The sequence below is a fragment of the Panulirus ornatus genome, chromosome 34 (assembly GCF_036320965.1).
Source record: "Panulirus ornatus isolate Po-2019 chromosome 34, ASM3632096v1, whole genome shotgun sequence".
Classification (NCBI taxonomy): Eukaryota; Metazoa; Arthropoda; class Malacostraca; order Decapoda; family Palinuridae; genus Panulirus; species Panulirus ornatus.
In genome coordinates this window covers 16,522,556-16,549,056 of record NC_092257.1, presented here as the reverse complement: position 1 = coordinate 16,549,056, position 26,501 = coordinate 16,522,556, and the positions used below count along the sequence as shown (strand labels likewise).

At 43.2% G+C, this 26,501-nt stretch overlaps 2 protein-coding genes across 4 annotated transcripts in view; one reads left to right on the top strand and one right to left on the bottom strand.

Annotated features, from left to right (window-relative positions):
• The first annotated feature begins 8,231 nt into the window (after positions 1-8,231).
• On the top strand, positions 8,232-25,344 carry LOC139759946 (uncharacterized). Of its 2 annotated transcripts, none has more exons than XM_071682607.1 (8): positions 8,232-8,340; positions 10,553-10,892; positions 19,115-19,236; positions 20,397-20,512; positions 21,703-21,875; positions 22,185-22,372; positions 22,744-22,854; positions 23,719-25,344. In XM_071682607.1, exons 2-8 carry the CDS (start codon positions 10,808-10,810, stop codon positions 23,902-23,904), a joined length of 981 nt encoding a protein of 326 aa, XP_071538708.1. In that variant the 5' UTR covers positions 8,232-8,340; positions 10,553-10,807; the 3' UTR covers positions 23,905-25,344. The 2 variants fall into 2 exon arrangements, with proteins under 2 accessions (XP_071538708.1, XP_071538709.1); XM_071682608.1 differs by having other exon boundaries at positions 8,301-8,319.
• LOC139759944 (uncharacterized) overlaps positions 8,465-26,501 on the bottom strand; it is a 55,702-nt gene continuing 37,665 nt past the window's right edge. Inside the window, exons 9-11 of one of the 2 annotated variants that reach the window (XR_011715178.1) lie at positions 12,784-13,111; positions 11,068-11,227; positions 8,465-10,133 (exon numbers count right to left, since the gene is read on the bottom strand). The gene's annotated coding sequence lies outside the window, so the exon portion shown is untranslated. Of the gene's footprint in view, positions 10,134-11,067; positions 11,228-12,783; positions 13,112-21,802; positions 21,912-26,501 lie in introns of those variants that run through there. The other variant, XR_011715179.1, reaches the window with a different exon arrangement.

Sequence of the window (26,501 nt, the reverse complement as noted above, 5' to 3'; positions counted from 1 at the left end):
TAATTAGGAACATTAGGCAGGAGCATTAGGTAGAAGTAGTCAGTAGGAACAGTAGGTAGGAGCCCCTGCAAACACTGCTAGACTTGCTCTGCCTGTGGCATGCTAAGGGTGAGGCACTAAAGGCTAGGAAGTGGCACTGGAGTTCACCGGTTATGGAGACTCTATTGCTGTGGCGACAGAGGTATAGATAGATGAGTGGACAGAACCAACTTCTGTCAACCATGTGCTTTAACCCTTAAACTTTGGGTGTCTTCAGAAAATTTGCACATGATTTTGTTCAAAAAGAAAAGCCCTTTAATGTCCCATTTCAATATAAAAGAACAAAATACATGTGCAGGTAAAGGATATATACAAACAAATGAACTAACGTACCTTACATGGCCATTTTATAGCAGTGAAGTTAATGTATACATAGGCAAGTGGAGATGGAGGAGGGGCAGAGGTACAGTGGGACTGTCAGCCAAATTCATTAATGAAATTAGCACTGAGGAAATATGTTAAGTAAAAGATATGTGCAAAAAGTGAGTTATGTGACCTTGGTAGAGCACTGAATTTAACACATAAATAACCCTCCCATTGTTTGTTGTGCTCAAGAAATATTGATGTCACTTATGGAAATTTTATGGTTATGCCAATAATAACGTGAAAAGGGCCCATTTAACATTTTCATATTTCACTGGAAATTGACACTTTTTGGGAATGCAACTTGAAATTCACTATGGATGCAGCTACAAGCTTAAATACCAACCTGCCAGATATTCATCCATCTGAAATCATTTTCTCCAGAAATACAACATTACAAACACTGATCCAACATATCCCAAGACCTTTCATGCCCACAGTGCAACTGACATGATGAAGACTTGGAACTTCAATAATCCCTCTCTTGGGATAAACCTGTGATTTTTCCAGAGGAGACTAAGTGGTTGCTTATCCCCAGTACCTCAAGTGGGTGCTTTCGCAAGTCTAAGGAATGTTACTACTTTAGCGATTTCATCACTAGATCTAGTCTCTTTCCTCTTCATTTAATGACATACGATGGCATTTTGACGACATAACATAAATCTGATTTGGTGATTTTTTTTTCACTGAGCACAATGAATAGGCAATGCAAATCAAAGAGAAACAGAAAAATGTAGGTTTAGTCAAATCGTACCTTACAGTGGACATGTCTGGTAAGCATAATCGTGTTGACCTTGGGTGTACCGTACTAATATGGTGACGACTTTAACATGTAAATTTTGTTTCCTCTATAGTAGCTTATGACGTTTCCATTACACACACACACCCACACAGCGGGAGCTGGAAATCCTCTCCTCTCGTTTTTAATTTTCCAAAATAAGGAACAAGAAGGGGGCCAGTGAGGATACTCCCTCAAAGGCTCCGTCCTCTGTTCTTAATGCTACCTCGCTAATGTGGGAAATGGTGAATAGTATATATATATATATATATATATATATATATATATATATATATATATATATATATATATATATATGGTTTACTCCAGATGCTTCATATGCCCTGGTTCAATCCATTGACAGCACGTCGACCCCGGTAAACCACATCGTTCCAATTCACTCTATTCCTTGCACGCCCTTCACCCTCCTGTATGTTTAGACCCCGATCGCTCAAAGTCTTTTTCACTCCATCCTTCCACCTTAAATTTGATCTCCCACTCCTCGTTCCCTCCACCTCTGACACATATATTTTCTTTTGTCAATCTTTCCTCACTCATTCTCTCCATGTGGAATAGTTCACAAGGTGCATGGTTCTGGAAGGTGGGTAAACGCTATGGTGTCAACCCTTCTCCTCAACCCCTGGACAGTGTAACCAGATGAGTCTTAAAACCTGACTGTAGTCTTGAAAAGGTAGAATGTGTTAGTTCAGAAATGAAATGATCAGAGTCGATAACTTTATTGGGACGGCAGACTGACTCGCGTGGGCTCGAAAGGGAAATTTTTGTTGTATGGTCAGTATCGCAAATAAAGACAGTTGCTGGATTAAAGCTTGACAAATGAAATTAAAAAAAAAAGGTTAGATTAGGTTATACCAGTTCCATGATGTATACCTGTCGTTCAAATTATAAGACTTTCAGTTGGATAAATTAGTCTTCAGTTGGGTGTATTTGAGCGATTCGACGGGCTCCAAGCAGACTAACTAGTTACTTGGTCAATGAGTTAATTTCCTGTCCATTTTTATACTCCTCATCACCACTATTCGGTACTTTATCCATAAATCTCTGGTGTTATTTTCGAAGTGGAGTATGACTTGATTTTGGAATGTTCTCATCGATATCCTTGTGCTTTCATGTTAACAAGGACCGTAAAGGAGCAACTGAACATTATCACTTTCAATACTCTCGTTTGCATCAGTTTTACCCGCGTTGGAGTAGCAGTTCGAGGTTCGTCATAGGTTAATATTTCATAGATATGTGTGTCTGTAACAGGGAAATGATGAACACGTGTTTGCTCTATCTCTTGACCTCTTATTTGCGTACCATGTTTGTAATCCTAAGTATGTATACACATACACCCCTCCAAAAAAAACTGTGTGTGTGTGTGTGTGTGTGTGTGTGTGTGTATGTTACCATGGGAATGGTGATTTTTTTTAACTGGCTATAATGGAATGATTTTTAGGTAGAGGCAATTGACTGATATTTGTTGTTTCTTAGCTACAACCCTCAAAGTATCAAGGTCAGAGTGTAAGAAATATCATAGTCTGTCTTTAGTTTGTTGGTTTGATACCATGTACTGTAACGAAGTCTTTTATTAGCTCAAGCGAAGACCTCTAATTCTAGATAGAAATAAGTATACCTGTAATAAAGATTTTGGTACAGATTTCCTGCATAACGCGTTTTGAATTGGAAGTAAAGAAATAAAACGATACGGATCCTTAGAGAGGCAGTTGGAACTTTACATCAAGGTCAGATCATTCCATTATTATGTCACAAGCAATGTCAACCAACTTGAGGAAAATCAACATTATGAAACCTTGTGAACACAGCAGCAAGAAAGTTAATGAGTGTTGTCACTCGACGGGAAATATGCGCACAAACTTTCATCTAACGAACCTTATTATGGTAAGGATTCGAAGCTTCATTGAAAAAAGAATAGAAAAATTACTGGAACTCCGATATCGGCAAATACATCTCATCTACGAATGTTTCTTTAAACAGCAACATTCATAACGAATCTTTATTTCCTTTATGTCGTTAAACATACTTCCTTTATGTCGTTAAACATCCGTAATATTTAGAGGCCCGAGGGACATGTACTACATTGCTACACATCCAATATCATATTTGATTAAAGGTTTCCTTCTCTATTTCCATCCCTTGGGGACATCTTACCTCCCACACTGGCTTTTCATGGTGGTTTACGTATCAGTCTCATTTGCGTGTCTTGTAACATCGAAAAGTATGATGCTATTTCGTGAGCGTTGTCAACGAGAGAGCCACGCAGGCATGTATCCAATGAACCCCAGCTCCCAAAACACATCCATACTACCCACAGAAGTTCCTGGGCCTCTGAGAGGAATTTTACTCGGGGGTACAATGTTTCTTTCGGGTCCACCTGCCTTTCTCCGTTAGTCTTCCTGCTTTTTGTCCACTACGGTTTAGTGCCATGAGCTGAAAGGCCAAAGAAAAAGGATATGGAATATGAGAGACGGGTGGAATGCTGGTCTTTATCATAAGCAAATATTTTCTGAGATCTCAGGAAATTCCCAGGCCCGGATACGATGTAACCCCTGCACCCCGCCTCTCATTGGCCGAGCGGGGAACACCTCCCATTCACCCCGTCTTACCTCCCGCTATTATAAATACGGATTACGCAAAAATTAGAACGATGCTGCAATAGGTGCATGAGGCTTTTTCTTTTCATGTCAAAGATTTCACACTGCAATAATTGAACAAAAGGCGGGCAGTCCGGGACTATTGGATAAATTGTAATTCGTAATTGCAGCGTTTGGGAGATTTTTTAAAAAGAAAAACCATCGCTATGTGCATTTTATGTTTTCGTTAGTACCTCTTGCTTCTGCAGGAGGTAAATTTTCCTGCTTCAGGATCGAATCGTCGTGTTCCAAGATCGTAAATGTCGTGGTCTAAAATCGTACCGTCGTGCTCCAGGATCGTAACGTCGTTCCTCAAAGTCGTACTGTCGTACTGCTTTGGATCGTACCGTCGTGCTCTAGAATCATGGTATCTTGCTCTAGGATCGTGCCGTCGTGCTCTACAATCGCTATTGTGAGCTAGGATCGTAACGTCGTGCTCTGCGACCGCTGTCGTGCTCTAGGATCGTGCCGCGGTGCTCTAAGATCATGCCGTTGTGCTCTAATACCGCCGTTGTGCTCTAGGATCGTGCCGTCGTGCTCTACAACCTATTTTTGTGCTCTAGGATCTTGCCGCCGCCGCCGCCATACTCTATGATCATAACCCTCTCTCGCTCCGGGCGTTAACAAGGTTTTATGCCGGCCTGATTATCGTAAATGTTGGCGTAGACTGGCGGGGGACGACGCGTCGTGGGTGGACGTGCCGTCATTGAAGGTAATGTGATGGAGGAGGTGTAGAAGTTGAGGGGTGGTTGATAACAGTTCAGTGGAAGCTAAATGGACTTTTAAAAACATTCAACCGGAGGGTATTATTATCATCGTATTTCATGGGATATTTTGTCATTTTTTTGTGTGGTTTCAGTGTCGTTGTATAGTGTATTATGCTACATTATGTGTGTGCTGTTGATGTGGTTAGATATGCTTGTGTGATGACTGGAATACAGTGGAATAAGTATGTACATACATGACTACACCCATTGAATTTAGAACCCCCCAAAAAAACTTTTTTATGACAATAACAGCGAAATTATCAAGATCAAGACTACCTTTGATATTAACCTGCTATCCTATAGAAAGTCGACCCAGACCAGATGCAACGTATCATGAACTGCCCCAGGATTCGTTTATCTATATGCTTACTTCATGCTGACGTACGAGATGATGACGACGTTGCACCCGATAAAGAGTCGAGTAGAGTTATAACACTTGGCGACGTTGGTACCACATCATTTGGCTGTGGTGGTTGATGCGGGTGGCGCTACAGATTCGACCACAAGTGGGCCAAGACGGGAGGAGCGAGTGGTTGGCTCTCCTCCCATCACGTTGGCAGTCAGTCATGTACACCTTCCAGTTCTTCCTCCTGGTTGCATTATCTTGGAGGCGGTGAACTCCTCTCTCGCACAGGGATCACCAGATAGGTCATTCATTAGCCAACCTTTCCAGAGGTCGCAGGCTGTTAGAAGACATCTTTTCAGTGGGTCTTTTAAGCATGAAATTCACTGCGGGTGACACACTGTCCTCTAATCTTGAAAAAGGCATTACGTGGTGTTATAACTATTGAGGGATTTCTCTGATGGTACATAGAACCAGGATTTACGAGGAAGTATATGGAAATAGAAAGGTGATCGTTCTGATCCCTGTAACTATCGTCCTATTGCTTTGACATCTACCATTTCCAAAGTCTTCGAATCCCTCCTCAACTCCCATATCCTTAAACACCTCGAAAATCGCCGTCTTCTCTTTGATCGGCAGTATGGCTTCCGTAAGGCGAGATCCAATGGTGATATTGTTTCCTATCTTACTAATGTCTGGTCATCATCCCTAAAAGATTTTGGTGAGTCGTGTGTAGTTGCCCTTGGCAATCTAAGCCTTTGGACGAGGTGTGGCATCAGGGTCTCATTTCTAAGCTCCCCTCTTTTGGCTTCCCCCTCTCACTTTGCTCCTTCATATCAAGCTTCCTTTCCGGCCGATCTATCTCTGTGGTTGTTGATGGATTATCCTCCCACCTTTTCTTTAACAACAGCGGTGTTCCTCAAGGTTTTGTCCTGTCCCCCTACACTTTTCCTCCTCTTTTTCAACGATTTCCTCTCCTTCACAAATAATCCAGTGCACCCGTACACTGACGACTCAACCCTACATTCATCCACATCCTTCAATTCTGCTCCATCTTCTCTCACTATCTGCATCTCATGTTGACACAGCTTCCTAAATAAATTCAGGCTTAGACAGGATATCTCTGTGGGGTAGACGAAATCTTAAGCTTAATGCCTCCAAGATCCAGTTTCTACCCATCTGTCTATCGAAAACCCCTCACAACTCTCGTCTCTCCTTTGACGGTTTTGTAATTCCACCTCGACTCAATAAACATACATTGTATTACTGCAACATCCACTCTTTCTTGGAAACCGCACATTGCAAGAATAGTTAAGTTTGCCTCAAAGAAAGCGTGTCCTGTTTAGATGTCGAAACTTCCCTTCTGAACAACTGCTTCGTTTATGCAAAGAATTGATTCGTCCTTGTATGAGGCACTGCTTTCACATTTGGATTGGTTTTAGCTCTGTATCCTTACTTGACATAGTTAAATCGGAAGCGGTCTTACTTATAAACTGCCCAAGGCTAACTTCCAAACTTGATCCCATTGTTTTACACCGCATTGTTGGTACACTTTCCTCTCTTTTTTTTATGTTAGCTGAGACGGCATGGGCAGTTGAGGCCCTTATCAATGCATCCCATTAACGCTAATATATATATATATATATATATATATATATATATATATATATATATATATATATATATATATATATATCCTGAGCCAGGTACCCATTTTATCTGGGTTGACTGTGGACCGATTGCTATAACCAGGATTCGAACCTATGCACTCTACCCTGGGCATCCCGAGAGTTGGCTGCCTGTGTACCCCACCACTAGCAAGACCACAAAATACCCGGGAAACTGCTGTGTCACATGATTATTGTGTGGCCATCGGGAACTCAAGGGTGGGCCATTTTGATACCTGCTTCTTTCCCTACACGTCGAAGCTTTGGAACTCTACCTTCTCATGTCTTTCCCAATACCTATGACCTGGCACATTTCAAAAGACAGGTCTTTCATGTCCTCAAAAATTCATAAATACTTTTCCTTGTCTTTTCCTTTTCCGCTTAATAATTTTCTACTTCGATTAAGGCCCCTGGAGCCTTCAGCATAAAAGTAGAGGTTAACCTGGATGAATAAAAGACACGTAAGACGGCTGTAGATGGAGTGAAAGAATGTGACGTGAAAATGGTTAGTGTAATAGGCTAATCGAAAGATGTCCAGAGAGCAGTAGCTAGACTGAACGAAATCATGGAAGCTATAGGATGAAATATGCTGGGGAAAAGCTATTCTATAGCTGCTCCTTTGAGAGAAGCCCCGTTCTGTGTAACCAGACTCGTAACCATCACGAGCTGGGACGAGCTAGAAATTTGGAATACTTTAGAGTTAAGTTGAAGAAAACAGTCCATCTCAGGGTGAGTGAAACTAATATTTTTAAGAATATTGTCCTATTTCTTTTGTACTCATCTAAATGAAGGACCAAAGCATAACTTGGAAAGTGAAAGTAACAGTATAATAAGAAGCACTAAAGGCATCATTTTCCTTGACGTATGGATTTGAATCGTAAACCAAAAAAATCTAAAATGAAAATGACGTTGATGGTGCAACATTACGACTACGAAATGAACAGCAGGTTGAACCAATACTTTTATCTATTGCAAAAAGGTTATTGGATAAACATCAGAAGAGTATGGTTAACAAAACCCTCAAAGCTTGGCTAGTCAGTTGGCGGGGTCAGTATACGAAAAACCATTGAAGATGCCTCATTAAAGAGTTCAACCCTGCAATACATGGATACTGAAGGAATCAACAGAGAGAGAGAGAGAGAGAGAGAGAGAGAGAGAGAGAGAGAGAGAGAGAGAGAGAGAGAGAGAGAAATTAGCGTAATTGGTTTATAATTGTATTAGGTGCGTGTGACTCATCTAGTGTCTTCGCTCATCCCCTCACTGCTCTCAATTAACTCCCGCACATTTCCCTGTTTTTCCATTTTCCCGTTGTACTAGGTAGGCTACTGTCTTGGCAAATTATCGGGGGATATCACTGCCATTGTGGGTAAGATACTACGATCATAAGAAGAACATGACCTTATGCCCCAAGCGCTAACAAGTCTCGCTTTCCACCTTGCATGTTAGCTACTCACTGACAACCACCACGCAGCTTTTATCTATTCATTTACTCAAACACCACGATTTCTTTTGATTCCTCAAACTCTGTTAGTGCTCCCGTGTGTCTGATACAGCCAGGAATACTAATAGAAATATAAGTAATGATATATTGGATAGATGATTACCCACTGGAGAATGTCGTGATGTAATATCGATCTGGCAACACGACTCTGTCGTGTAGGGCAGCGGGAGCGAGCGTCATCCAGTCTGGCTGGCTAGTGTTAGTGTGGTAGGTGGTGGTGGTGGTCTGGTGAGTGCTGAAGGTGCACACAGTTTCCCGGCGTGTTGTCAGTTAAGGCAGTGATATATTGTTTCATTTATCATCTGGTCACATCAGGCGAAGTGATATGCATTTGTTCTATGTGGGTCTGTTATCGTGGTCGTTAGGCATGTGTAATCTGTCAAGCCTGAGTACTAGTTTTGCTTGATCGAATTTACCATTTCGTACGTCCACCTGCTTTGGAGATAGTTTTTTGTTTCCCAATGTTATTTGATGCGCTTTGCATGACTCTGACCCTCGTTTTTACTGCACATCACTGCTTTTTTTGAGATATTTATCCCATTTATCTAACGATAATGGGAGATATGGGTTTAGGGTTGGGGAAATCATGAAAAGTAATGATTTACGATAGAAATTAAGGTAAGAATCGTTCAAAAGACATTGATAATTCTCTGGGGAAAATGGTATCATTACCGTTTTGGATATGAGCGAATTATTAGGTTAGGTTATGGTTTAGATGAAGTTGTTTATCCGATGGTTTTTGATGCTTTTTTGAACGAGTCTGACCTTTATTTCTATCGCAAACAGGCAATTGTTCGAAACGGTAATTTTACGGGAAAAAGTTTCAACCATATCTAGCCTTAATTTCCGTCGTTAATCACTACTTTATGTAGGTTTCCCCACTCAAAATCCCACTGGGAATCCTTTATTATCGATGGATAAAAGGATGGTATGGATCTCAAAAAGGTAGATTTGCTGTAGATATGAAGGTCAAAATCGTGCAAAACACATCTGAAATCATCGGGAACACATATATGAAACTCTAACAGTTAGTACTGCTATCGCTTCCGTCACCTAGCGAATAGTTTTAGGTCTGGTTTGGATAAAATTGTATTTCCATATTTCATGATTGATTTTAACCTTACTTTTAATCTCAGACGGATGTCCGGAAATGCCCGGAACAGTGATTTTACTGGAAAACCAAAATAAGTTTCAAGCAAACCAAACCTAACGTAACCAGGGTCTAACGTAACCTAATGAATAGTTTACTTACTTTGATTATACTCAGAAGAAATGGTGTAGAAAGAAAGGGTCTAGAAATGCCTAAACTGCTGATCCTAAGACTTAAAATCCCCAAATTTATCGGATGTTTGAAGCTAATAATACCCTTTGCAGTTGTCGGAAGACGTGACTACTACTGTACATAGGAAATCATGCAATGTACTTCAGTAAACTGCAGCTGCTTTATGCTTTACTTTAGAACAAATGTCCCCTCAAGATGTTTTCCATCTCGCAACTCAACCTTTTCCATAAAGACAAACCATGTCTATGGAGAGCATGGCTCTTAGTATACCCGGTGTGGTAGGGTGTCGTAGCCACTCGTCGGTTCTAGGAAAATTGTAATGTCGTGGAAATGAGACTGGACAGGACTTTCCGCCTATGTAATCTTCCGAAAGTTTGACCTCAACTTACTACGCGTAGATCTCTTAAGGAATTAATAGACCTCACTGATAATTTTTGTGTGTGTAAATGACATTATAGTGAGTGTATTTCCCAGGCTAACTGGAGGAAGTTTGTTAGGTATCCCTATGTATACATGTATCATGTATGCATGCAATGTTAATATGAAATGTATTACACTCATCTCCCTTTGCTAGAGAACGGTCGTCTCGGCCATGCGCGCGAGCTCTGTCGGCAGAAGGGATAAGTTCTCGAGCAGTCAGAAATGCTCCCTCTTGTCTCGCAAATCTTACTTGTTTAGTTGGTTTGCTGGTAGTTAAACTCGGTGTCACGTCTTCGCCAACGTCTTTGTTTCGCCATTCCTGCAAGTGGGTGTTCTGTCATTATTATTATTATTATTTATTAGAGCGTAGTAGGGCGCATACAGAAGGGATATGTATGGCTGAACACAGGTTCCATTCGAAATTAAAGTTTTCAAAGACAAGAACGATGGTAGAAAGCAAAATGATTCAAATCAGAGATTGTTTATTGTTATGTGCTTACGTGTTCTTGGTAAAAACAAAAAAAAAAATAAAGTAATATGTTGATGGAGCAATTTTCACAAGTTTTATTAGTGTAAATATTTCACAAGTTTTATTAGTGTAATTATGTGATGAGCTGAAGGGAGGGATCGTAATTGCCCCCCCCCCCCCCCACTGTGAAGATTAGGAACAAATTACATCAACTAATTTGTCTCTGTCAATCAGAAATCCATTTCCCATCACTTTAATTATCTTTCCAGTTACTCGTGCTAGAGAGAACCAGTCTTTGGTAGAACACTGACAAACCAGTGAGAACGCTAGAGCCTTAATGTAAGAGGAGACTGAAAGAAACGAAGTGTATTGGAACTGAAGGACATACGTAGTGTAACCGCACAGCGCCCCCGCCCGCTCGCTCCTCGTCGGCCCAAGACATTCATTAAGAAAGCAAAGTTTCAGAAACCCTGTGTAACACGATACGACTTGAGAAGAAGCATTGCAGAGGCATTAAGACGGCGATGAACTCCATAAAGTCAAGTGACAAGAACACAGAGAAGCGGAGGTCGCCCTCCAAAATTCCTGTAGTGGACCTCGGAGAACTAGGTGAGTGTTCACATATTCTCTCTCTCTCTCTCTCTCTCTCTCTCTCTCTCTCTCTCTCTCTCTCTCTCTCTCTCTCTCTCTCTCTCTCTCTCTCTCCTTCTCTCAGCGCATTTTAAAGGAATTCATGGGACAGATACAGACCTACTTAACTGTATTTAGATTAAAGGTTACCTACTTGTAGAGAAGTTGGTAGCGTATGTACTACATATAACACTGCAGTGAAGATGGTGGTTATTTCTCTTTATGGTTCGTGCAATTCTCTGTTCGCAGTAGAGCAGATGGTCCTACCAGCTATACTGGTCCTATAAGCTGTACTTCTGATGCTGCTCTGGATTCTGAAGTTTAACGATATAGATATTAGTTACTTCCTGTTACTCTTATATAATGAACTGGTTCTCCCAGTGTAGCAGCTCAACAGTGGAGAGCTAGTGTAGGTTAGAGGGGTAGAGTGGAAAAAAAATTGGGGATACCAGTGTGGGAGTACTTTATATTTTTTTTCAGTTGGGAGGGAAAGAAGAACAAGAGGTTGGACGGAAGGGAATAGTTAAAGAGTTGGAAAATGGGTCTATAACGTACAAATGTATGGTGTAGGTTTTCGTAAGGTATGTTCGGGATGGTTTGCTGGGTACGTGTTCTTTGATGCCTTTATTTATACACTCCGGAAGAGGTAGTGTTCAGTTTTGAAGTCTGTCCACTTCAGAATGTCTCGGAAGAGGACTAGCGTATTCGAGAACAGAGAGGAGCAGCGATGCCAAAGGAAGTTTAATGAGCAAAGAATTATCCCACACCGTGTCAGATGTCTTAAGAGAGAGAATGATCAGGGTCACAGGGAGAGGAGAACCAGAGCTGCTTCACGTATGGGGAGGAGGTAAACAGTAGACTTAGCACAGCAAAAGCTGTATTGGTGATATGAAAGTAGGAGAGGGGATTCTACGTGCTTAGGGATGTGGGAGTTGGGAAGAGTTTCGAAAGACTTTAGAGGCAGAAGTGATAGTGATGGGGTGTTGAGAAGTTAGAACGGTTTTTTTTTTGTAGCTGTTAACATGTCCCTACCTTCAGCCTCTGCTTGTCAAGTCTTCCACTGATTTTCCTGTCCCCTATTTTACTGACTGTCCTGCCCCATCTTTGGTTTCTGCTTGTTGTGTACTCTTATCATTACACCTTTTGCTTAAAGTTTGTTTAGGATGGTGTGTGGGAGGCTAGCATGTTACCGCTTAGTTATATGAAGGTAATGGAAGGAAGCAATAGCCATGGGTATTCTTATTATCTCCAGAGTTGTATAACATTGGTACAAATCACCACCAGATGTTGTGAATGAGACTAGACTTCGTGTGTGCCATCTCGGCTATTTCCAGACGGAGGGAATTGTGGGTAGGGGAGGTGCATTCTGTTTTACCATGTTATCTCAACACAAATACGATTATGAACTCGGGACACTCCTACTACTGCTGTTTTCCATCGTATAACCTCATGATGGACCATCAGGTCTCCCGATATATGGTTAATTGGTTGGTTAATGATCAGGCCTGCACTACGCCTATCGACCACCACATAAGGCCGTCAGCGTCGGGTTATAACCGCTCACAGAACAAAGAACACAGGAACCTTCTCCAAACGTTAAGTATATATATACTCCTAAGACCATACACGCTTTTGCCTGCGTAGACGACCTTTCTGCTATTATTCGCCCTTGCCCCAAGCACAGTAGGGACTGCGGTCAGATTCAACCCCCCCCCCCCCGTGGTTGAGCGAAAGGCCGCATTACGTCACGTGCCTGACTTGGTGTGATACGTCACCGAGTCACGCAACCCGCGTCTTTACTGGCGAAGCAGATGAACCTTGACCACCTCACGTGACCTACAACCTGTCTTGCATGCAGGTCAGCTCTTACCTGAATTTATTGAGCTGGTAGAAGAGCCGTTGCACATTCTCGAACCATCACAGAGCAAGGGATGCGCAGTCATTGTTGTCCAATCTTCTGTTATCGTGAGGTGTGAACCCAGGGAGTATCGACTCGCTGCTTCGAAGCTTCCATCTCAAGCTTTCGTTTTCCGTAGTGTTGCTTCTCGGGTCGAGGTTGTTAACTTCTGTTTCGATAAACTAACCCTGGAAGCATCCACCACTTGAGTTCGAAGCCAAACGCGGGTAAACAGGCGGCCAGACCACGCCATTCATCATTTGACACCGTACGTTCATCGTGGCGTCGGTCGTACCTTGACCTGAGGAAGGAAGGAATACGAAAAATCAGTGGAATTGGCCTTCATTAAAAGAGTGATGATGAACGACGATAGGTGGCCATTATTTGGTCATGATTTAACTGCCAGAGGTGGAATCGCAGTGGGCAGGGGTCGGTAAGAGAGTTGAGAGGTGGGTGGGTGGGTGTGAAGTAAATCGTCGCGTGAGGGGTGGTGGTGTGTGAAGCAGGATGAGTTGTGTCGTCAGCCTCAGATAATATGATCATAACATGATGTGGTGAACTGAAGATGTTTGTTAAAGTGAAAAAAAATAACGAGGTTATATTGTAACCTTGGATGATGTCATTTATTTTTTTTTTTTTTCATAATAACACTTCATTGGTTTCTACCTATTTGCTACGCACTGTGGCTTAATTGTCCAAATCCAGTGGAGGAAATACTGTAACAGATTTCGTTCTGTAGGCTAGTCCTGATGTATCGTGTATGTAAAAAGGATATATAGTTAATGTTTAATCCAGATAACACCACAGAATACTAATTTCCAACAATTTTACGTTAAAAATCGTAGTGTGTATATGACTGCTAACTTTGTGTGAATGAGTAGCCATATTATAGATTTTACATTCATTCCGTAAACATCATTGATTTTCTGTTATGTTGAACACGTGATGAGGAATGCAGTATGTAAGAAGCCTAGCTAGCACGGAAGACGTCAAGAAAAATGAGGCCAGTGGTAGTTTTTTTTTTTTTTTTCTGCGGAGCAAGGCAGGAGGGCGTGGGAGCTGGGTGGTAGTGGTGGTCACTGTAGGATCGATCATATATGATCTCGTCTTGAGTAAATTCCTACAGATATCGAGTGTGGCAGGGAAGTCATCATGTTAATTCGCCGTGGTGATGAACTTTGTAATAACTCGCTGAATATACCCATGCAATCATACTCAGTTTATTGATAATATGAATGATAAATGGGAAAATGATACAATGTCCATTATCTGACCAGCTGACATTTTATTTATGTTAGCTGTAACGGCACGGGCAGTTAAGGCCCTAATCAAGGCTATCCCATTAGCGATAATTATAAACCCTAGCCTTGGCTTGGTATTCATTTTATCGACCAAACCCCTAGGTGTGGATGAACAGCTGGATTGACTGAGGACCGACTGTCGCTACCAGGATTCGAACCTATGAGCTTGACCCTAGGTGGCGGACCGTGAATGCTACACTACGGGGGTCCATAATAATTACACTCACTTTACTAGTTTATGAAATTTGCCTTACACGGTACTAATCCATAATCTCATATTAAACCCCATGTATTAAAATCATCAGATAAACCCGTATAAAACCACGTTTCTTAACACACATTTTCATGCTAATATGAATCACAGGTTATATTTCTACATGATACAGCGGAGGACAGGATCCCATGACTTGTCAGTACTTTATCCAAACCAAACCTCCACCATACCACAATATACTATCTACATTACCATTATAGATATTGTTTACAATATATCGTCGCACCTGTGTGGTGGACATGGCCTGTGTGTGTGTGTGTGTGTGTGTGTGTGTTCGCGCGCGCGCGCTAATTAAAGGGGGTAGAGGTGGGGAGAAATGCATTATCATGGAATAATTCAGACCTCTAGCACAAGCTGCCAATAACGTCCTTAAATCTGCGGATAACATTATTTTCTGCCCAGTGGGTGTGTCGACTCTCAGTGGTAGTAGGCTCCTGTCTCTCATCCCCTCCTCCACTCATCCCTCCGTACCTTGCTACCCTATCACACCAGTTGTCTCCCTCCCTCACCCCCTGGTTCACTCTATGAAACCTTCGAAGCAGCGAGTTGGTCGGTACCTCCCTGGGTTCACACCTCACGAAGAGAAAGAGAGAGGTGTTTGACAGCGCTGCTACTTAGTCTTGTTCCGGTTGGAAGTGGAGGCGACTCTACGTAAAGAGAGAGTGTTACTACGCAAGCACTCCTGATTATGTGAATTATAAGAGTGGGGACGAGATTGGTACTGTGATAACAGGACCAATACTACGCACGTAGGAAGGGGGCGGCTGGGTGGCTGGCTGGCCGGCCGGATGCCTAGTCAAGCCTCATCCCTAACATTGCCTCACTGTGTTCCACCCGAATATTCAAACCTTCCTTTAGTTTCTGGAAACATTACCACAGTCGTAATAATTGGACTCCCCTTTTTTCCTTTGTTTAAGGAAATATCATGTTTGAGGAAGAGAAACATGCATTAACTTCACCTTGTGAACGTCAGGGATTCTGACAAGTTGGTTATTCACTTCTCGGGGTAACATTCTGAAGTATTATAGAACACTCGGTAGGTATTGAGAGAGGAATATTTACGAATCGGTGCATTATTACAAAAAATAAAAATGACTGATTTTGAAATCATAATGTGAATAAATTTTCAAAGCGATTTTACTGGTTGCGGTCTAGTAATATCTTATATCGACGTTTTGTGTGAAAATATTTCGTATTCTCCAAGTTACTATTCTGAAACTTTTCTCTAGTTCTTTTTAATTGTTTTACGTTACCCTGTTATCTGTAGCATCTGTATATTAACGAACCTTAACAGTTTACTTACAAATGACTTTAAAAAGAAGTCGTAGAAGTGGAAGCGGCGGATCCTTGCCTGACATGAGCACATGAAGATCGTTCCTCGATCCCTTGTGTCTTCCTATATTGTCGTATAATCATCGTAAGCCTAGTCAGTATTGTTACGAATATCCATTAAATGATTAGTTTTCGGAACATGGAATATATCCATCGACTTATTAATACTGTAGCCTCTAACATAGATGGCGGAACTGGGGTAGGTGGGGGAGTCTGGCTAATGCAGGCTTACCTTTCTCTGTGGCGAGAATATTCCGTCACTTTAAAGGTTTGATATTTCTCCCTCCCCTTTTCTTTCGGTGGGAAACGTATACAGAATCGCCATCCATGTATGATGTCATTGACTGATACCAACCAGTCTTGTACCCTTCCCTGTCGGAGATAAGAGCTACACACTAGGCAGAGCCAGACCACCACCAGCTCTGTGCTGCACCCCAGCTCGACGTGGCGTGGCTTCACAAAACTTAAGCCACTGCTTTCAAATTGTTTTGCGTGGCGTTATAAATTGTTTGTCTTGCGCCACTGCTAGCTGACTTTCGACATATGTCTTGTATAGTCTCAATGCAGTGGGCAAACTCAACGAAATTTTCTTTGAGAGGGGTCTACAGTTTCCTTGTGTTCGAATGTTTTCAACACACGGAACACGATGGTACGATCCGTAAAGCACTGTGATGCAGTCTGGGTATTATGGCCAGACGTTTGACTTACACACACACACACACACACACACACACACACACACACATATATATATATATATATATATATATATATATATATATATATATATATATATATATATATAATGGGTCGTGCGCTTAATAACCTGTTAGTTAAATTTTGGCTACAGCTGTCTGCCTCCTTGCTTGCTTGCATGCTTGTGGACACGCACACAGCAGCACATAACTTCTGGTAGTTGCCAGGCCAGAGGCGGTGTCCATGTGATCAACACGACCTGATATGATCTAACAACTAAAAATTCTTATGATCTTCAGGGAATGAAAAAACCTTGTAAACCTGGAAATCCTCCCCTCTCATTTTTTAATTTTCCAAAAGAGGAACAGAGAAGGGGGCCAAGTGAGGATATTCCCTCAAAGGCTCAGTCCTCTGTTCTTAACGCTACCTCGCTAATGCGGGAAATGGCGAATAGTATGAATATATATATATATATATATATATATATATATATATATATATATATATATATATATATATATATAAATATATATATAATCGACCAACCCCCAGGGGTTGGATAAACAGCTATGTTGACTGTGGACGTACTGCCACAACCAGGATTCGAACCTAAGCGCTTGACCCTGGGCAGGGGCCCATGAATGCGTCTCGATCAGGACCGCTAACCGCTACACCCACGAGAATCATTATCCAAGGAAAGACGTTTGGTTTCATCAAACTTAAACCAGAATAGCGAAACGGAAACATTGCTGTATATACAGAAAGATTCGGAAAAAAAACCCGAATAATTTGGTACACACTTCCTCTCCCTGATTCTTGCTGTTTTTGAATGTGGTTAACTATTATGGGGATAATCATAAATGCGGGATGCCTGTGCGCTTAATCCACTGCTGGTTCTGTGCGTCTGTGTTTATAGCCGGGTTCCCAATTTATCGATCACTCCCCAGGAGAGGATGAAACAGCTGGAGTGACTGCAGAAAGACTGTCGCAACCAGAATTCATCCTCGTGCCCTCCGACCCCCGGCCCGGCGCGTCTGGTATGGTGTGTGTGTGTTAAGTTGCAGTGCAGCTTAGAATGGCAACGTTTAATGACGCCCTAAAAGGTTTTTCTGAATGCGAGGGCGTTTTCCTCCATCGTTAGTGTCAGTAAAGGAAATATTTAGCTCATCTAACCTCCGGTATAATTTTTTCCTGTGTACCCCAGCTTTGCGCATAAGATGTTCCTGAGCCTTTGTAACTTGGCGTACGCTAGCCTTGGCTACTGGTTGTACCCCAGCCTTAGTATTGACATAACCCCAGCCAGGGTAACTACGCTTACTCCAGCCTTAGTAACGGCATGTCCCAGCCTTGATAACTAGTGTACTCAAGTCTTGTTATGTTGGTGTAACTTAGCCTTCGTCACGGCTTGTCCTCTTCTATGGTAACTTCCTCTACCTCAGTCCTATTAACTTAGTTTATCTAAGCCCTGCTAACTTAGTGTATCCCAGCCTTGGTAACTTCATATACCTTAGCTGTGGTAACTTTGTGTGCCTCAGCCTTGGTAACTTGATGTACCTTAGCCTTGGTAACTTAGCGTATCCCAGCCTTGGTAACGTGATCTACCTCAGGCTTGTGACATAGTGGACGTAGGCTTTAGTAACTTCGCGTACCCCAGCCAACCGTTAGGTCTTTGCTTTTTTTTTATGTTCAGAAATAGAAGTGACCGAGCACCTTCGGCGACGTTAATGTAGTTCATAATAGATAAAGATGTGAAAAAAAGAAAAAAATGCAGAGCGTTTATGATAAGATTATGGACGGTTGGTTGGAATATTGTTCTTTCCTAAGGTCACTTTGAGAGTAGTTTGTTCGATGGACAGAGCAGTTTCTTTCCCTATATATATATATATATATATATATATATATATATATATATATATATATCTTTTTAAGATTTGTCACTGTACCGTCATCAGTGATTCTTTCCCTATTCTTCATCTAAAGCTTAGCTTGGGTTAGGTTAGGAATAGCTTAGCCTAGTTTAGCTGAGGCTACATTATGTTAAGTCAAGAAGTGTCCCTTTGAGTGTGTGTGTATGTGTGTGTGTGTGTGTGTGTGTGTGTGTGTGTGTGTCTAAGTATACCACCATGTTCTCCAAATCATCATCACTAACCTCTTGATAAAACCCAACTTCACTACAACCTTACGAGTCGCTTCATGGCCTTGTTTTGTTTTTCTTTTTTAACCCATCAGCACCTTTGACCTGATCATCACAGGGTCATGTCAGTGGCCACTGTTGATACAATCCTTATCTCCAATCTGGACGCCACTGGCGTTTCGACTCATTGGCTTTACGAGTCTGATCAAACGCCATCTTCGCTGTATTTCCCGAGGAAAATTTTTCGAAGGATAAAGAAAAGCAAAACTGTGTTTTCCGTCGTTCTGGGAGAGAGAGAGAGAGAGAGAGAGAGAGAGAGAGAGAGAGAGAGAGAGAGAGAGAGAGAGAGAGAGAGAGAGAGTGCAGATACTTCGGGAGTGCAGATACTCATTGTTCACTAAACATTTGAAGCTTCGTATTGTAGATGATGTGAAAGAAACTAACAAACAAACAAACATCCGGAGATGAGGGGGGGGGGGGGGGTCCACATTAGACAGTTGTGGCTTGTGAGAATTCATTTTTTTCAAGTCGACGCATGCGTGACACATTTTACTCCCCTCCCGACAGGTGTTGGTAGACCCGGGGAGCCGAGCGAAGATGAGTGGCGGCGGGTTGGGGCTGAACTCGCCAAGGCTTTCATTGAGATTGGCTTCGTCTACCTCAGTAACCACGGCATTCCCGGCCGCAAGGTGAGTAGCCTCGCTTGGCCACAGGGTAAGTAGCCTCGCTTGGCCACAGGGTAAGTAGCCTCGCTTGGCCACAGGGTGAGTAGCTTCGATTGGCCACAGGGTAAGTAGCCTCGCTCGGCCACAGGGTGAGTATCCTCGCCCTGCCACAGGATTAATCCCCACTTCCACAACTCTAGACATATACAGGAGGCTGAAAGGCGTGCAAGGAATAGAGTGAATTGGAACGATGTCGTATACCGTGGTCGACGTGCTGTCTATGGCTTGAACCAGGGCATGTGAAGCGTCTGCGGTAAACATTGGAAGGTTTTGTGGGGCCTGGGTGTGGAAAGGGAGCTGTGTTTTCGTTGCATTACACATGACAGAGACTGAGTGTGAACGAATGTGGCCTTTGTTGTCTTTTCCTAGCGCTACCTCGCGCGCACGGGAGGGGGAGGGGGGTGCAGTTTTTCATGTGTGGCGGGGTGGCAACGAGAATGAAGGCAAGTATGAATATGTACATGTTTGTATATGTCTGTGTATGTATATGTATGTATACGTCGAAATGTATAGGTATGTGTATGTGCGTGTGTGGGCGTTGTATGTGTATACATGTGTATGTGGGTGGGTTGGGCCATTCTTTCGTCTTTTCTACTAAACTTTTACAGAATTCAAGATCAGGTTTGAGAAGGAGCGGTTCAGGGAATAGCAGTTTGGGCAGTGTTGTGTTGGTAGTGTGGCTCAGAGCGGGATGTCATTGTCATTTGCTTAATTCTGCTTAAATCTTTTTGACTTCCGATAACGGAAGGTGGGCCTCCTTGGCTTCTTAAACACGACGGTACGATCCTTGAGCACGACGGTTACACACGATAGTCCTTAAGGGTCAGGTAAGAGGCCAGTTCATTTAAAGCGAAAGGTACCGTCGTCTTCAAGGGTCGTACCGCCGTGCTCAGGCGTCGCACCGTCGTGTTCAAGGGTCGTACCGTCGTGCTAAGGCGTCGCACCGTCGTGTTCAAGGGTCGTACCGACGTGCTCAGGCGTCGTACCGTCGTGTTCAAGGTTCGTATACCATCGTGCTCAAGCGTCGCACCTTCTTGTGTAGTGGGTAAAGTATCTGATGTTTAATTATTCTTTCACTCTACTTTGACGTGCCGTCCACTGATATGACCTTTGACCCCCGGCAGGTAGACGAGGTCAACAAGTGGTCGAAGGAGTTCTTCCTGCTGGACCCGGCCACCAAAATCCAGTACAAGAGAGGCGTGCATGACATTCAGGGATACACAACACCGGGTCAGGAGAGGTGAGAGGCTCCAGCTGACTGACCTATGTGAAGGATGGGTTGTACTCAAAGAGGTCACAGAAGAGATGAGCTATGAACAGTTAGGGATAGGGAAAGTCATTCCAAGCAAGGATGGAAGAAAAGGAAAGTAGGGAAAGATTCGGTGAAGTTGAAGGTAATTTTTTTTTTTAAGTGGTAGAGAAAGAGATACGGGTTGTCCCAGTGGTTAGGTGTATGGCTAGCTTAGGACGAGACTGGAGACAGTCAAGGTGGGAGGGATATTCTCTTGGTGTTGGATATATTTCAATGGAAGAAGTGAAGGGCACTTTGGTGAGGTGGATGATTAGGATACTTCCTTTAGGATGGGGGGGGGGGGTATTTAGGGGTATCATGTATGGCTCCCCCGCCTTTTTTAAGGTGTGGGACAGTGGGATCCGAACCCTTTATGAACTGGTACGCCCCTTTATTAGCAGGGAGCCAGTGATCGGTCGCAGCGGCCACATCATATGCCAAGAATCACTTAAAAGGTTTAGGAAACATGAAGTGAGAAATCAGAAATGCAGAAACTACTTTGTACATTATGAATTACCAAAATTAACATAAGGCCGTTTGAAAAGGCATTATTAACTGAGGTATGACAAGGGCCATTAAACAGTAGGATTTTATTAAACAGCATAAAGCGTTTGCATGAAGCCTACCTTCCTACTGTGGTCATAGCTAGTGTACTAACACCCCTACAACTGTACTCTGGTCGTGTGTACTACAGTACCGTTGTGCACCCTGGTGTATTCAGGTGGGGTGGGGATGTACTGTAGTAGTCAGATGGAAGGGGTTGTACTGTAGTGGTCAGGTGGAGGGAGGTGTACTGTAGTAGTCAGATGTAGGGGGGGGGTACTGTAGTAGTCAGATGTAGGGGGTTGTACTGTATTGGTCAGGTGGAGGGAGGTGTACTGTAGTAGTCATATGTAGGGAGGTATACCGTAGTAGTCATAAGTAGGGGGTTGTACTGTAGTAGTCAGATGTAGGGGGTTGTACTGTAGTGGTCAGGTGGAGGGAGGTGTACTGTAGTAGTCATATGTAGGGGTTGTACTATAGTAATCAGGTGGAGGGAGGTGTATTGTAGTAGTCAGAAAGATGTAGGGGTTGTACTATAGTAATCAGGTGGAGAGCCTGAACCGTAGTGGCAAAGTACAGAAGGTGTGGTGTCGTAGGTTGACAGCTGACGGCAGTGTGCAGGAGCTGCGCGAGAGCTACGATGTCCGCCGGCTGGACGGGGTCTTCCCCGACGAGGAGGTGGGCGAACTGCGACCCGCCGTGCACCACCTGGTGGACGACTGCCGCGCATTGGCCACCCGCGTCCTCGCTGCCATCGCCCTCGGCCTAGGTAGACATCGTCGCACTCCTTCCTCTTGTATTATCACTTAAAAAACGATTTTTGTTTGTTTATACTTTCAGTATAGCCAGAATTTATTAATCTACTATAGACCTAGACTATTGTTTTACTGTGGACTTTCTTAAAGTGTTTTCCCATAACTTAACATTAGTCTTTTTGAAAGTCGATGCTTCACGATATGCGAGTGTTGTCTCACTCACTCTCTAGCTGAATGCTGGTACCGTGTCATGGTAAAATCTTAAGTCTTCAGGGCTTAGAAAAAAAGAGAAGTTGATACTAAAACCATGTTGTCCCCTGCAGGCCTGGAGCGGTCCTTCTTCGTTTCAAAGCACCAACAGATGTGCAGCGACAACAACGCCACGTGTCTGCGCCTGCTGTACTACCCACCCGTGCCCTCCAGTGTGGTGGCGGGTGCCACGCGCTGTGGTGCCCACACCGACTACGGCATCATCACCCTCCTCTTCCAGGACTCCATAGGCGGCCTGGAGGTGAGCTGCTGAACTTGGATGAGCTGACGCCAGCAGCGTACAAGTGGCCCCTTGTTTGTTTACCTTGTGTGCATAAGAATCGACCGGTGATTCCTTTTAGACTTTACAACTTCTTGTCAGTTTGTTGTTTCCCTTATATAGCAGGGAATAGTGTGTAGAACCACGTCAGCAGACTGTAATTAACTTTTCATCATCTTGATTCTGCGAAGGAGGATTAGGTACTCCGTGCAAGTGTGTTTTCTCTTTCATCGATATGCCAGGCGAATGGATTCAGATGTCATACACGTTACTTTTGGATTAGCTTTTGGAGATGACACGTACCACTCTAGCCGTCTCCTAGGAGTGACTTAAGCCACTGTGACTCTCACCAGGTGCGTGAGCGTGATGGATCGTGGGTGAGTGCTGACCCCATGCCTGACACCATCCTGGTCAATGTGGGCGACATCCTTCAGTTCTGGACCTCCGACAAGTTCCGTGCCACGGTATGTCACACTCATCGCGGTTACACCCTAGTGCCTCCAGCCCCTTGACTGTCTTACCCCATACCTCAGTGCCTCCTGCCCCTTGACTGTCATACCCCATACCTCAGTGCCTCCTGCCCCTTGACTATCATACCCCATACCTCAGTGCCTCCTGCCCCTTGACTGTCATACCCCATACCTCAGTGCCTCCTGCCCCACACCACAGTGGCTACTGCCCTTGACGGTCACGTCACAGACCCCAGTGACTCCCTGTCTTCACTGTCATTTCCCCACAAGTCAGTTTTGTCCTCCTCTTGCCTGTCATGCCCCAGAGCCTGAATGATAGTGATCGTACCCTATACTGTCACTTCACCACGTTTCGTCTACGTGTCTTAAATGTTCTGTGAATACATTCATATTCCTCAGGATTTTTGGTTCCACACTCAGGCCCACAGTGAAACCATGCCATTAATAGCACCATATTGGTGCTATAGCACCAGGCCCCAGCCTACTGGCAGGACCATCCTCTCGCATCCTAACCTGCCATAGTTAATCCACTAACCAATTACCGACAGCTAGATCTAAACTTTTAATTCACCACATAAGGAGGATGGTGTATGATCCTTGAGCACGTAAAGGGCAGCCCTTGATCACGATGGTACAAGACTTGGATGTGATGACAAACCTTGACCTGAGCCCTTATGGGTCATGTTGTAATGCTTACGTGGTTTAGATCATGTTTCTTCAGTCATATGTTTCATTCATAGTCATGTTAATTTCTCCTTTCCCATAGTCTTTACCATCACATTGGAAGCAAGCATAACCTCACTTGATTTAGAGGGTTTGTTGTCAAACAGATTTTGACTCTTGCTAACCTTCCCTCAGGAGCACCGCGTCCTGATCCCGGAAGAGGAGGTGCGACAGAAGAAAGGGCGGCAGTCGGTCGTGTTCTTTGTACACCCGGATGGGCATGAAGTTATCAAGCCCCTGGACACGTCCTTCACCTTCAACAAGCTCCTCACAGCCAGGGAGCACACAGACAAGCGCTTCGAGGAAACCTACCGGTACTGAGGCCATGACACACTGAAGACCTGCCCACCTAATTGTCAAGACATTTAATGCATTGTTCTGTTGACTCTTAAATCGTCCAGTCTCACAACACAACCAGTTGCCTCTGTCTGGATAGTAAATCTCATCATCCAGACAGCCTGTGTGGCCACCAGTGTGCCCCACTGCCTACTAAGCCAGTCTCACCCCCATCCTACCCACTCTCACCACTGACTCTTCTCTTCACCCAGAGTGACCATCCGGTCACCCAAGCCACAACTTACCCACATTTACCACCCGCTACCACCAGCCAGGTATTCAGTCTTACTCCCACACGCTTGAGTCTGACCCACACCCAGTGTGGATTCTCACTCACCAGTCCTCCTCCTTGGTGTTGCCACACACTTAGTCATTCATCCCTGTGTTGATCCATATGCAGCTTCGTGATGCAACCAATGTATCATTATAGTAATCACCATCCTTTCCCACCAGCATTGTAACTGATATGTTCGGAAACGTATAACGAAGTTAAACCCCCCCCAAAAAAAAAGAATGTACTTGTATGATTAAGAACTCGAGGTGCTTTAATTCAAATAGATTGCGAAATACTCTCCCTCAGGTAGAGTTATAAGATGTTTGCTGCTTTGTCATGTACCATCTTTGTCATCGGTGAGTGACATGGGCCTTTTGCCGGCATCACTTCATGAGAACCTCTTGTCAGTCACTTGTACTGTGTCTTTCAGTGACAGATGGTTGCTGTTTTAATGTATTATGAATCTGTTGTCACACTTACATACTGGCTTCATTTGTGCCAAAATGACATATTCTCCAGGAATCTTGGTGTGTCAGCCACTATTTTTCCCATGGGTTTGGAATGGTTCTGTGGCATGGGACCCTGCCCTCCCCATCACAGTTCTCGTCACACTGGTCTTGCTAGTCATTTAAGTCACACTCCCTTTCAAGTCTCACCCATGCACTTCGTCTCACTGTTCCAAGTCTTGCCACTCTGTCTCCCAGTTCTCCACGTCTTGCATCCACTCTAAACCCATTTTTTTCCGTCTCCAGTTGTGTTACGACTGCCAGCCCTCACAACCCTTCCCACCCAATTTTCAGTCTCATTTCCTAACCCAGTCTTATTACTTCTCCCAACCATTTACCCATCGAGTTCCTCCGCTACCCTCGGCTTCCTGCTCCTGATGGGGGTCATCTTCCCCTCCATCCTCACTTCACCCCATGCAGAAGGAGAGGAAACGTTATGAAAAGCTGTTGCACGAAGGGTGGCACGCGCAGTGGTTTTTATGGAGTGTGATATAGATTGCTTTTAACTGACGCTGTACAAAAAAAGTCCAAAAAATCCATGTGTTTGGTTTATCATTTTTGTGGTTTTTATAATTTTAATCTTCCAAGTTTTCTTTACTGTGTTATGTTTGGAGAAAATTAATAAACACAGCAGTTATAAAATTACGATGGAATATTTCATTTAACTCTGTTAATGAAACTTTTATCTGTGCCAAATAGGTACGTTTGGCAAAGATAGGATGACACCCAAAAGATTGTGAACTAAGTGGCAATCTGACTCGCACAATAGGCCACATCTCATTCAAACCTGACCCATGACTTGACATTTCCATGTTATACAGGTATGGTACATGGGAGAGTGAAAGGTGACAGGTAGTGATGAAACCTTAACCTCTGGCCTCAACATTACAGGCGAGATTTGTTAAGATTTGTCCTTTGGAAGGATTCAAACAAAATGCCAACATCAAGTGCTTTATAAGAGAGCAAAGATGATAAAAATGCATACCCTGCTTATAACATAAATAACAACTTCCAGTTTCAATAAATGACATATCTAACTTTTAACTTGACCTTGACAATGAAAATGACAGCCCCTTTTCTTGCATGGACTTCCATCTCATGTGGGAATATATGAACAAGCAAGTCCCATGGGAGAAAATTCTTTCAAAATATATTATTTTTTTCATGCATACTCGCCCTTTTCCCGTGTTAGTAAGGTAGCGTTCAAGAACAGATTTTTAAACTTGTTTTTCGCACACTATTACATCCAAAACATATATTTTCCCTAAAGTTTACTGATACTCGTGCACCCCAATTCTCATTTGTCCTCTTTTTCAATACCTGCATCTTTCTCTTCAACTCCTGCTTTCTCTTATCTACCAATCATTTTCACTCCTTCCCTTAAATACTACTTATATATCTCTCTTTTTTTTCTCTTTCACAAACAACTTTATTTCATCATCCTACCAGTCACTACACTTTCTAATCTGCCCAGCTTCCGTATGCCACTCACGTCTCTCGCGTAAGCCAGCACTGCTTCCTTAAGTACCTCCCACTCTTCACTCATTCCTCTAGCTTCGTTTATTCTCGCCTTTTGCCATTCAAAATTCTATCTCTTGGTATTTCTTCACACAAGTCTTTTCCAGGATCAATTACTGTCTGTCACCACTCTTTTCACCCATGACGTTTCCTCCACTAAAACCTCTACAAATATTCATCCTTGCTTCTACTAAAGTAATGATCAGACGTCGCAACAGCTGCCCCTCTGCATTTTCACATCCAAAAGGATTTCTTTTTACACACCAATCAATAAGTGTGTATGT

Excerpts from the sequence above, each read along its gene's own strand:
- LOC139759946 (XM_071682607.1), top strand. The coding sequence starts at position 10,808 with ATGAACTCCATAAAGTCAAGTGACAAGAACACAGAGAAGCGGAGGTCG. Across the intron at positions 10,893-19,114 it reads AGTGGACCTCGGAGAACTAG|GTGTTGGTAGACCCGGGGAG; the intron begins GTGAGTGTTCAC and ends CCCTCCCGACAG. Across the intron at positions 22,855-23,718 it reads CCGACAAGTTCCGTGCCACG|GAGCACCGCGTCCTGATCCC; the intron begins GTATGTCACACT and ends ACCTTCCCTCAG.